At 37.9% G+C, this 12024-nt stretch overlaps 1 protein-coding gene across 2 annotated transcripts in view; it reads right to left on the reverse strand.

The window, feature by feature from the left end:
• Nucleotides 1–12024, reverse strand: part of LOC130913303 (ephrin type-A receptor 6-like) — a 97301-nt gene that overhangs the window by 52074 nt on the left and 33203 nt on the right. For both annotated transcript variants that reach the window (XM_057831796.1, XM_057831804.1), the window contains exons 3-6: nt 3214–3342; nt 1563–1712; nt 1320–1481; nt 1004–1232 (exon numbers count right to left, since the gene is read on the reverse strand). In XM_057831796.1, the coding sequence (XP_057687779.1) occupies nt 1004–1232; nt 1320–1481; nt 1563–1712; nt 3214–3342 (670 nt within the window). The remainder of the gene's footprint in view (nt 1–1003; nt 1233–1319; nt 1482–1562; nt 1713–3213; nt 3343–12024) is intronic.

The raw sequence follows: 12024 nt of genomic DNA on the forward strand, positions 1-12024 counted from the left end.
TTTTTTGCTTGCTGTTCCTGAACACATTGTGTGACTAGCCTCACGATATCAGGCAATCCACCCACAGGGAGAAACGCCTGGTTCTCGTAAACAAACATGATGCGGCATCTGGTTTCTGAGCCTTCAGCCCGCCCCTCCAAGTATTCTGTTTCCGGTCTATTCCTGTCTAATCTCGAATGGAAAATGGAAATCTTCAACGAAGTACTGAAGGAAACTTTCCGCACCCACAAAACTAAAGTGGTCACAATCGTAGCAACAATAGCTAACAGTGAAGAAACACGTACAGTTGTGCACAAAGACCGGATCGGGAACTGTAGCTGGAGGAGTGGGGGCAGTGAAACCGGAGGCCAAGGGGTAACGCAGCGTCAATCGTGTGACTGACGAGAGGGTGAGAGGTATGGAAGATTCGAAAGTTTTTACTTCCTCTTTTCAGGGTCTGTTGATGTTGGCATTGGCTATGACAGACAGTAGCTGTGTTGTGGTAAACAAGTTCTGAAATAAACAATTAAAAACCTGACGAAGCTGGCGACTTCCTTGCCAGTGTTTCAATAATAATTGTCTCCTTAACTTATAAAGACTAGCGAACGGAGGTCGGAGGAGGACCGTCGAGATCATTGACATATCCCAGCCGTATTGTCGAGCCAGTTCACTGACGAGCACGCCACGCTCATATTTTTCTATAATTTCCATCTTAATTTCAATAGGAAGCGTTACCTTTTTCCTGTTTTTACCACCTGCACTAACCTTCTTGGGACCCATGTTGATTTCTCTCACAAGAAAATCCGCCTTGCAGCCGTCTTGCGGGGAAAACAATGAAATTGCGATGCTGTTGTAAATCGCCGTATTTCGAGCATGCCGTCATATGTTGAGACAAACGACGAGTCAAATTTTACGTCAGGTGTCGAAAGGATCGTATGTCGAGGTACCACTGTATTATTTTTGTATTCAAACTTGCCTATGAATGTTCCTAAATATTACTAAGAATGTTATAACTCATCCTTACTCTGGCAGTAGCCATCCATTTCTTCGTGGCCAACGCTACATACGCAGTGTCCCAGTGGCACCAGCCAGTCTCCGTCAGCACCACAGTAGAATTTTGGCGTGTCTTTCTCTTCCGCATTTTCAACACAGGCACCCTTGACCTCCACCAGAGAGGAAGAGTCCATATGTGGAACAGTATCCGGAAATACTGCCAGATTCCGCAGAGTTGATGGGCAGCGCTTGAAGAATACCTTATATAAAGCGTTAAAACAATTGGCCAGACAATTTAGATTTAAAACATTAAACACTAGTCGCTTAGCTCAATGCTTTCTACTAACCTTAACAGAGACAAGAGCAATGCAAGCTCCAACGTCCTGGAAGGCTAAGTAGAAACCCCTCTGGCTCAATGGCCCAACCTCTCTGACTTCAGTGTTCAGGCGCAGAACACGATCGCCAAGATCTGTCTGAGTAAAACTCTCATCTGCTGCAATGGTATCAACCTTGGGGTGATCATAAATATTTTATTAGAACAGTCAGACATTTTCAGATAAGATCTCTTGCACATTATTAGGGAGACTCACCTTGGCATAGTCCGTTGGTCGAAAACGTGTCGCTGAAGAAAGCGGTTCATTTGTCTGTAGGTAGAAAAGGTTGAAGGTTTCCTTACAGGTGCCTGATACCCAAGGAATGGAGTTGCAGTCTCTCAGAGTAAAGCGAAGTTCAACGTATACCTGCAGTACATAGAAAAGTAAATGCCTTCAGAATCGTCACATTTTTTTGATCACAGATATTATTATAAAATGATTAAAAAACAATAAGGATGAATGGGAAATAATTCATTTGACAACTATTTTAGCACCTTATTTGATGCATTTGTTATCCAGCTATTGTCAAGTTTTGCTCTACTGCTTTCAGAACAATTCCTGTATTATGAATATGGCGGAAAACACTCAGATGACTTGAAGTTCCGCTCTGAGACCCCCAATTTGGCCAAATTTCAAAATTTACCGATATGCATGTGTGATACATCATTGGAAAGTTAAAATCTCAATTTTCTGGGGGAAGAAAAAACAAGAGGGCATTTAAAAATAATAATAATAAACCCCTAAACCCTAACTAACCCTAACTAAAGGCGACAGCATGAGAGAGCTCAATTAAAGACACCATGATTATAACGAGATATTATCGTGTACTTACCTTGTTTCGATCCAAAAACTCCATGTAGCATGTCTCACCGAATGTTAAGACACAGCTGTGAATGGCCACAGCTGGACTTTTTGGGGATTTTATGGGTGAAACACGGTAATATAACAAGGGTCGCATGCAGACATCGCAGACGTCAAGGAGTGGTCGAGATTTTCTTTTACAAACATTTACCCTTTAAATGTTTTATTTTCAGTTTTTCTTTGTTTGGCTCGACTATTTATCATATACAGTATTGTGGAAAATGCGACAGTAACCAAAAAAATAAAACAATTAAGCGATATCTGTAGGTAGATCTGTGACTTATTTAAGACACAATTTTTTTCATTGTGACATAATTTGTTTAATAGTTTAATATATGTGAGTGAATAATGTTATAAAGTCGTTTTTTGTTGTTGTTGTTTTTTTAACTAAATATTAGACATCAATTAATGATTATAAGCTTAAAATGACAGACATTTTGAATAATAAATAGAATTACTTACCTTCTTTATATGGCTGGGTTGAAACAAAAGCGGTTGCGCGGTGTTTGTAAGCGGGGGTTTCCAGGGTAAAACGGACAATTAAAAATCGTTTGGGGGCTTATTTTGCCATGAAACTGCTATGGCAGCATATATTTTCATTTTCAATATTCATATTGTTCTATCAAACAACAGTTCTTTTGGCTTAAAATACACAAGTTTATTTTAAAGAGGGGTGCAAGAGCAGAAACTGCTTTTCAGCCTTGTCTGTGTTTTCCGCCATATGCAATTTTGTTTATTAAGGTACTTGTATAGGTTGGCAAAAGCTTGCGTCATCTGTTTTCTGATACATCACTTGGAAGGCAGCCTTCCCAGCACAGTTTTCAATGAATATGAATGAATTTCGAAGCGACAAAATTATAGTATGTTTATGAATGTATGTATGAGTGTATGAAATGGAAATATGACACACTGCTTCTCCGATTAGTTTCACAGACAACAAACCCGAACTATACTTTCTGATAAAGGAGCATGAGGTATTTTGTTGATAGTGTTAAGCAACCCAAACCCTCTGCGCCGCTTGTCGCTGTATCCATCCAGATCGAAGCCAGTTGTTTTGATTCAGCTCCATTACGTGGCAAACTTGGAAGGTGTGGATTGGTCTGTTCTGTTCATCCATCTCTGTGATTGCATCCCACTGAAAATAAATAAATATATGAAATGAATAAGGGCGACGGGTATGGGGGCTATTACTAGGCAGAGAACAAAAATCATATCCCTTAGCTGAACCATTTTAGTCCTTGTTCAAAAGATAAATAGGTGAACCTTTTCTGACATTTAATCAGCTTTTGCAAGCAAAGTAGAGTCATCATACCCTGCATATATAATAGTTAAGTCTTTATGTGAGGCCTATGCACCGACAAACAAGACTATATAGATATCCTACATATGAGGGCACACTTTTCTATTAATTAGTTTATCAATACTAGTTAAGAGTGTTCCACACTTTTCATCCTAGGCTTTACAGTAGTTCACCCGTGATCCCAAATAAGATAAGCGACAGAAAATAAATTAAAGTATAGTCAATCAATCAATCAAGACAATTCCAGAAAGTCTTTTCCATAGCCTAGTACGCAGAGCTCTCTGATGTTATGATTGGAAGTGTTTGGTGTTAAAGAGCATCATATGGTCAATGTTTTTAACTCCAGATAAGAACTTTTGGATGAACTGTACAACAGCTTGTCAGCGCTCCTCTCTTCAGTGACTTTTAACCTCAGTTTTCTGGACATTCCGGAAAGATGAAAACTAATTCTGGCACTCTGAAGTGCGCACAAAAACACGCACATGTAAATACAAGTTTTTCAAGAAAGTTTTAGAGAAGAGCCCCAATACTTTTTTCCCTATGAAGTATATATTCAACAGCCAACTTGATGCTCCATTAGCATTTGTTACAATTAATCTCTTTCCTGACATATAGTGATTGAAAACAGACACAAAACCTGTTTCAAATTATATTTGGCGGATGCCTCTTTAGATGCAATCAGCTGTCATTCTGCATAAGTGGCACACATTACTTGACATTTTCAACTCGTGCATTTCTCCCATGCAACGTTCATTCTTCCTCAGCCTCACCAGTGTTTTCAAGATGTTACATCAGCCAGATCTTATTTGTCTGCTCTGCTTTAACAGTGTGTACCCTTAAAAGAATATTTATTGACAGAAAGTCTCTCCACGTATGTATGAGTTGACGTTGTTGTACAGTGTACTTTTTGGTCTTCCGGGAAGACACATACACGTGTATGCACTGAGTAGTAAGTCATTCTGTTTATTGTTAGGGATGGGAATTGATAAGATTTTTACGATTCCGATTCCATTATCGACATTGCTTAACGATTCGATTCTTTATTGATTCCTTTTTTGATTCTAATTTGGACTAATGGACTGTATGGGGTTCTGGGTTTAATATGTTTTATGGTTCATTCGCCTTAGAGTGTCGGTTAGAACACAAGGAGCAGAGAGTGGAGGTCTTTGGCACTTTTAATCTAACTTGGCAACAGGCACAACTATATACAGGCAATGGCCCTTGATATGACAATCACTCAATGAGCAGATGAGAGCATGCGTGGAAAGATTGATGTATTTGTATGTGTGAGGAAGACGACTGGAATGTGTGGGTATATGTGTGGTTCTGAAAGGAAAGAAAATTACATCATATTACTGCTGATGCAATAAACAATGCAAATTGACTGTAAAGCAGTCATTAACACACATACATGACTCGTAATATTATGACACAAAGGTGGGGGGCGCGAGCGCGCGTGCATAAACCGGAAGCACGCTGCGTGCACGTGCGATCATCTTGGCCATAAAAATGGCGAAAACTAAGCACTTTACCCTCAAATGGATGTACAACATCATCTTAAGATGCTAAAATAACACATTCCCTTTTAACACAAATGTGCAACGCGAATATAATGTAAACAACGCTCTCCTCGACGCAGCGAGAACGAGCGGATGCAACCAGCCGACATAACAGTAAAAACACGAAACGGTCGCGCTGATAACGGCTCTAACTTATCATAAGAACTTTATGGCATGAAGGGGAAATAATTACATTGGTTCAAGGAGGCACACAGATTAATACTTCCTCTAACAGGTAGCCGTCCTCTGCTTGAAATGGGCGCCTTACGCCTATTCTCGGTCCTAGAATACGCAGCACGCATGACGTAGGACAATAACAGGAACTAACTGACTGGTTGCTATGGGAACGAACGCATACCCATGGAATCTTTCTAACAGGAGTATTAAAATTGCTGATAAAATCATTTAGGATTATTTTAGATGCATATATATTAGATTCTTCTTATAGAGTATTCGACGAGGAATACCATAGACCCATTAATAGACTTTTTTGGAAAAAACATCGACTTGGCTTGTAAAAGTCAACGCAAATTCACTCATTAACGACTCTCTCCAGGTAACACTTGATGAGAAGTCTCTCCATGGGTAATTATATAGCCGTGCTTGCTGACCCAAGTCTGTGTAACATACAGAAAGAGACATGTAAGTTTCAAAATGTAATTCGTGCTGATTGGAACCACTAAGAGAATTGTTGATAAATTACCAAACGATTCCATGGAATTGGAACACACGGAACCGGTTCTCGATTCCTATCCCTACTTATTGTATTTTATGTGATTTGAGTTTTGTGTTTGCGAGGACGTATATATTTTTCCATCTGTCTGTTTTGATCAGTCGCTACCAGCCACTGTGTGATGGCGAGATCATAAATTGCCCTGCAGGAAATGATCCTATATTTAACTTTAATTGCTGCCCTCCAGTTATTATGATAGCGTTGAATTTGACTAAACTAACTCAGTTTCTACAGGTCTATTTGTGGGTACATTTAGATTGTATTTCAGTTCACGCAGAATAGTGTTGGAAACATTTGTTTTGAGTGTTATTGCCATTACATGTTTTAATGTAGGATGCTGCGTGTGCTTTGACTCAATAAATGTTACAATTATATACTGATTTACATTTAAATGAGTAATGACTTGAAATAATGTAAGTGTATGAGGTTTTTGTCCAGAAAATGCAACATACCAGGAGAGCAGTTGATAAAAAGCCACCAATTAACAAAATAAACAGTATTTGAAGCTACAGTACAAACTGCTGTCCAAAACAAAGCTCTCAATGACAATAATGTTCACCCTGCGCACTCGTTGTTTCACCAATCCTCCAACGGCTTGCAGCAATAATTAAAGCTCTATTATATCCGCCTCAGAAACCAAAGATCAAACGGATGCATGTTTGTGGTGGAATTAGCTTTTAAAATATTTTATTTCATTCACTGATTTATTTAGCTCTATGTGAGACAACACTTGAAGTTCACATTGTCAATAGCCAATGGGAAAAAATTCAAATTCATCAGGCACACTCTTTAAGATGCTCCACAGGGGGTCTCACTTGTAAAGAGGCAGGATCAATTGAAACCTGCACCCTGCAACTGATGTGTTCTTTATTGGATCAAATTTAAATGCTAGCCATGTATTTCAACTGACCCTAATCTTGCAAAGTATCGTGTGATAAACATGACAAACTGTCGAGATATTTTCCCAAACTGTAGGCCGATTTGCCCATATAGACCCGCTTGTGGAAAACACTGATCAAAATAAAGTGCTACTTTTCTACTGTTAATTTCAATGGTCTTTTTAAATGTAGGATTAAAAGGAATATCATTTCATGAATAAACTTGTGCTGCTGCAATGCTCCTCCTAAACCACAGATGAGATTGCATTCCAAACTGTTGATCAGTAATATTATTCGATAATTATTTGTTGTAAATTAGTTCTGGGCATTATATCTAAAAGCTTGATTTGATAGATGGGGGCTTGATTCACAGAGACTAAGGCTCTATTAATTACCGACAATGAGAAGAAAGACTGACTTATAATAAAACAATGATAATCATTTTTAAAAAAAATTGGAAATTAGAGAATTGGGAATTAGAATCAATGTTCGCGCTGCGCCATTACTACTTCACCAATGTGGAAGAAAAACCACCACTCTCCTGACAGTGAGGCCAATTTGATAGCCCGCACTGTAAAAACACCATAAACAAAGAAACACGTTGAATTAACTGTAAAATACTGGCAGCTGTGGTTACTAGAATTATTTATACCATTAAAAAAACATGGACATCTTGAAACTTCCATTGTCAAATTAACAACAACCGTAATTTTTGGACTATAAGCCGCTAAATTTTTCCTTCATTTTGAATCCTGCGGCTTATTTGTTGATTTATTTGGGTTAATAGGCAGCATATGCCTCCTAGCACACATTGCAGTGCTAAAGATGTAAATAATCAAAATTCATGTTCTGTGCTAATTATTTATTCAGTTGTTGTTCCAATAATTGCTTGTTATGGTATTTGGTAACACTTTATTTGACAGCGGTGTCATAAGACTGTCATGAGACCGTCATAATTATGACATGACACTATCATGGGCATTCTTGAATGTCATCCGGCAAATTATGTCACTAACTCCATTTATGTCCAGCGTGGATCTTTTACATCCATTTAAAAGTGAGATAATTTACCAGATAACACTAAATGGCAACTATTATAAGCATTTATTAATGCTCATGACAGTGTCATGTCATAATTATGATTGTCTAATTAAAGTCTTATGGTGCCACTGTCAAATAAAATTCCATAACTAGCAATTCATGAAACAACCGGAACAGTAACTGAAGAAATAATTAGCACAGAACATGAATTTTGATTGTTATTTACATCTGTAGCGCTGCAATGCATGCTAGGAGGCTTGTTGGACAGCAACAGTCTTTGCAGGAGGTGGTAGCTGAGGTTGACTGACACAGGGAGCAGTGATGGCAAAATGAAGCTTCTTGAAGCAATGAAGTTTTGCAGCCAATTGGTTCAAAGCTTCATGGTGGTTCATTTGGTCCTCTGACTGTCGTATGATGCCGCTGTTACCGGTTAATATCTTTTGGTGTAAATATCCCATGATACAGTAGGGACAGCTGCGGCTTATAGTCCAGTGCGGCTTATCTGTGAACAAATGCTGTTTTCGTGTCACATTTGGTGGGTGGCGGCTTATAGTCAGGTACCCCTTCTAGTGCGAAAATGACGGCAAATTATTATAAAAAGAACTGTAACGTATTTTTTAAAAATTATTTTATACATTTGTATACTATATAACTTGTTTTACATCAAACGACTGTAAAAAAAAAAAAAAAAAAAAAAACATGCAACCAGGCTGATGCTGATGATGTAACATTGTTAGCTTTCTTGTTCTCGCCCTTCTCCACTGGAGTTTGAACCTAAGTTGTCACTGTGACAGCAAGGTGTGCTGACTAGTGAGCCAATAGCACAGTTAGCTCCAGCCATGTTTTTCTAACCATCTACACGTACAACACTTCTTCCAAAAGGTCTGCATGAGCTCAGTGGTTAGTACGTTTGACTACCACATAACCATACCACATACCAGTGTAGGTTTGAATCCAGACTGGACAAAGGAGACAACAAGAAAAGCTGTGACATGATTTCACCTCCGTAAAGAGTAGTTACATGGCAATTACGGCATAAAATGTAAAAATTACTCCCACGATTTTTAGTTAAAAAAAAGATAGACAAATCTATTCTAAAACGTATGTTTACCCAAGCACTATACGGTTAACTGTTAACTAGAGTTGTCCGATATTATTGGGAAGCCGATACAAGCATTTTAAAATGACATCAGATAATATCGACATCAGTTTTTCATTATCGGTTTTGGGCCAATATGCATATGGCAGGGCTGTCATGTCCACTGACTGCTTGCCTGTTTTTCTGGTGTTTTGATGCCCCCTGCTGGCGCTAGTTAGTTTTGAAAAGTTCCGGCCTTTTTGTTTTATATTCATGCGCATTGTGTAGTATATTATAGGTTTTTGTATTTCGTTTTGTTTGCATTTGTAGTCAAATGTGGTTACATTATTTAATTGCTTGCCACCTGTACTACCAGTTCCTATTCAAATTGACAAGTGGTGTATACTTCGCTTTATTTGTGACTTTATTTTATATTATTGACACTATGTTTTCTTGTTTTTAGTTTTACAAAAAAGTAACAGTACCCTTGTCAAGAGAAAGATGACTACAGCAAAGCCAAATCAACTTTACTCCGGCGTCTGACTTCTCTTTAGAGCCTGATTTGTTCGCTATCTGTTGATTTGTATACCCACACACACATTCAGGACAGAATAAGTGCCTTATTGGCAATTTCATTCACACCTGATCCCAAAAAACTGATTTTATTTGGAAAACCTTGAAGGTGTTACATTTATCATTATTAAAACATTTAATGGAGCATCACAATACAATTAGCCATAATAACTTAAGTCTACACCCGCATGTATCAGTATCGGTTTGATATTTGGTATCGTTTTTTTTTTTTTTTTTTTTTTTTTTTACTTCGTTGGACAATATCGGTATGTCGGTTAAAAAGTCATTATCGGATAACTCTTTTGTTGTTTTTTTAACGCTACGATTTTGGAATCTTAATCTGCCAGTATTTTATTGTAAATGTATTTTTTTTTGTTTGTTTGTTTTATTTTGGGTTTTTTTTTAAGTGCACAAATTCCTGCCCGATACCAGTTAAATTGTTCTTGCCTATCATGTTTGTGACTTGGGTTACCACGCAGCTCATTTTCATGGTTTATTTTTTTCCTCCGCTTTGTAAAATGCTTCAATTGGGTGTCGAGTCAGGGGAAGCTGAGCACATACGGTGGAGGCAGACGGGCTTTCACGGCCGAGGTGCCCATAGCTGGAAGGCGAGCTTTCAGGTTGGGAGCAGTGCCGGACTGGGACAACATTCGACACCGGGAGCTTTTCATCCTTCCAGCCCACACATGACCTACCAAATCTCCGTACGTCACACTCGACCCCTTGAGTCATGCTTTGTATGAGATGCAGGTAGTTGTACACTGTAAAATCTGTCTTTCAAACACTTCTAAAGTAATGAATAATGTTTAAAACATACAAAATAATAGATAACGATAATATAGATATTTACTTTATGTATTTACTTCAGGTTGTTAAGGTTGAGGTTGGTAAATGTTCTCACGAATGTTAATAATACTCTGAAATAAAAAATAATTTCCAAAGTTACACTGCTTGTTATATGCCTGGACAAATGGTACATTTTAGAAGACAATTGGACTCGAGTCATCAGGACTCATGTCAACTCAAGTCCAAAATTTGATTACTTGCAACTCGACTTGAAGGAACATATCACACACTTGGACTTGACTCGCTTGGGCTGGTAGGGTCCAAGGCTTGACTCGACTTGGGATGTAATAACTTTGAACTTAACTTGACACGATTCAAACTGTGGTGGGCTACTTCGCGATTTTTCAATTATCGCGGTGTGTTCTGGTCCCCATTAACCACGAAAAACGAGGGATCGCTGTACACTGTGGTCACGGTGAGTCATCCAGTCTTTCCAAACAGCTATTCAAGTCATCTAATGAAAATTTCTTTAAAAAAAACACACACACATTTTATATCGCAATATAATATCGCAATATATCGCAAACCCCACAAAATTGCAACAATAGTTTTTTCCAATATCGTTCAAGCCTAATGTGTATGTATGGATGTACTGTATATAAGATGTATGAATAGTGACTGTATAGAATAAGGGTCAGGAAACGAATCAATAAGAGGAGAATAGAGGAGATGACACAATGCTGATTAGGCTAATAAGCTCATCTAACATGTTGCAGTTGTTTTGATTTTACGTATTATATTTCATGTTGAAATTATCACACTTGCTGGTTTACTGAAAGTGACGTAACCAGAAATGACAGATTTTACCAAGAAATCGGTGTGTCCCTTCTTCCCTCTTGTAAAATGCTAACTAAACATGTTATTTTAGGGTAATAATTTTGCATTAACTACGTCTTAGGAAAAATCCATATTTTTTTCCCCACCGACTGTCCATCAAAACAGAATAAATTGTTCTTAAAACATTGAGTGGCCTGGCAGGGTCTTAGTATAGCTTACGTCATATCAAAGCGACAGCTATATTGTTGGAATTCAGAATTACAGCCTGAGGGGTAGCATGAGATATGTACTGGAAAATTTAAGTGACAATTTAATTGGAGTAACTGTGGCACGAAGCTATGAAATATATAAAAAAGAAAGTGGCTTTTAAGCTTTATGTCATAAACTATATACTGTATCACTGCAGTCCTGCAGGGTTGAAAAACATCAGCTGCTTGTTTCAATAACTGTTAAATAACTTCCATTTTCTCGTCTGTAAGCTTTCTCCAACTCGGTGGTCTTATCTGTCTGTTTTATTGCATTTTACTAAGGTGATGAAGAGATGAAAGTAGTCAGACTGAGTGACAGTTGTCTCCACATATCTAATGTCAAAAGTGACCTATTCTAATATTATTTCACTTAACTTTAGTACTTTACTTTTCTTTATTTTATTTTGATTTTGACTTTTTACTGTTATTGAGAACTTTTACTGTTGTTGTTTGCAATTTAAACATCACTGAGTGGGTCCATATACAATAGGACAACCTATCGGTTCCACAGAGGTAAAATTTGCGGCTGCGGCTGTTTGATCTAAAGACAGATTTTTTTTTCACACGATAAGCCTTTTTGAAATTTTATTTTATTTGTATGTGGGGGTGGAGGTGTGGGTAGGCATGTGAGCGTGTTCGTGGGAGTGGAAGTGTGCGTTTGTGTGGGTATCTACATTTGTGTTTAGTCAGAGAAATTAGGCGAAAGGTTATAGAGAAGGCATTGAAAATTTATGAAAAAAAAAAAACTAAACTGCTTTTATTTTACAGTATCTTTGCATGTGAC

This window comes from Corythoichthys intestinalis, chromosome 1 (assembly GCF_030265065.1).
Source record: "Corythoichthys intestinalis isolate RoL2023-P3 chromosome 1, ASM3026506v1, whole genome shotgun sequence".
Taxonomy (NCBI): Eukaryota; Metazoa; Chordata; class Actinopteri; order Syngnathiformes; family Syngnathidae; genus Corythoichthys; species Corythoichthys intestinalis.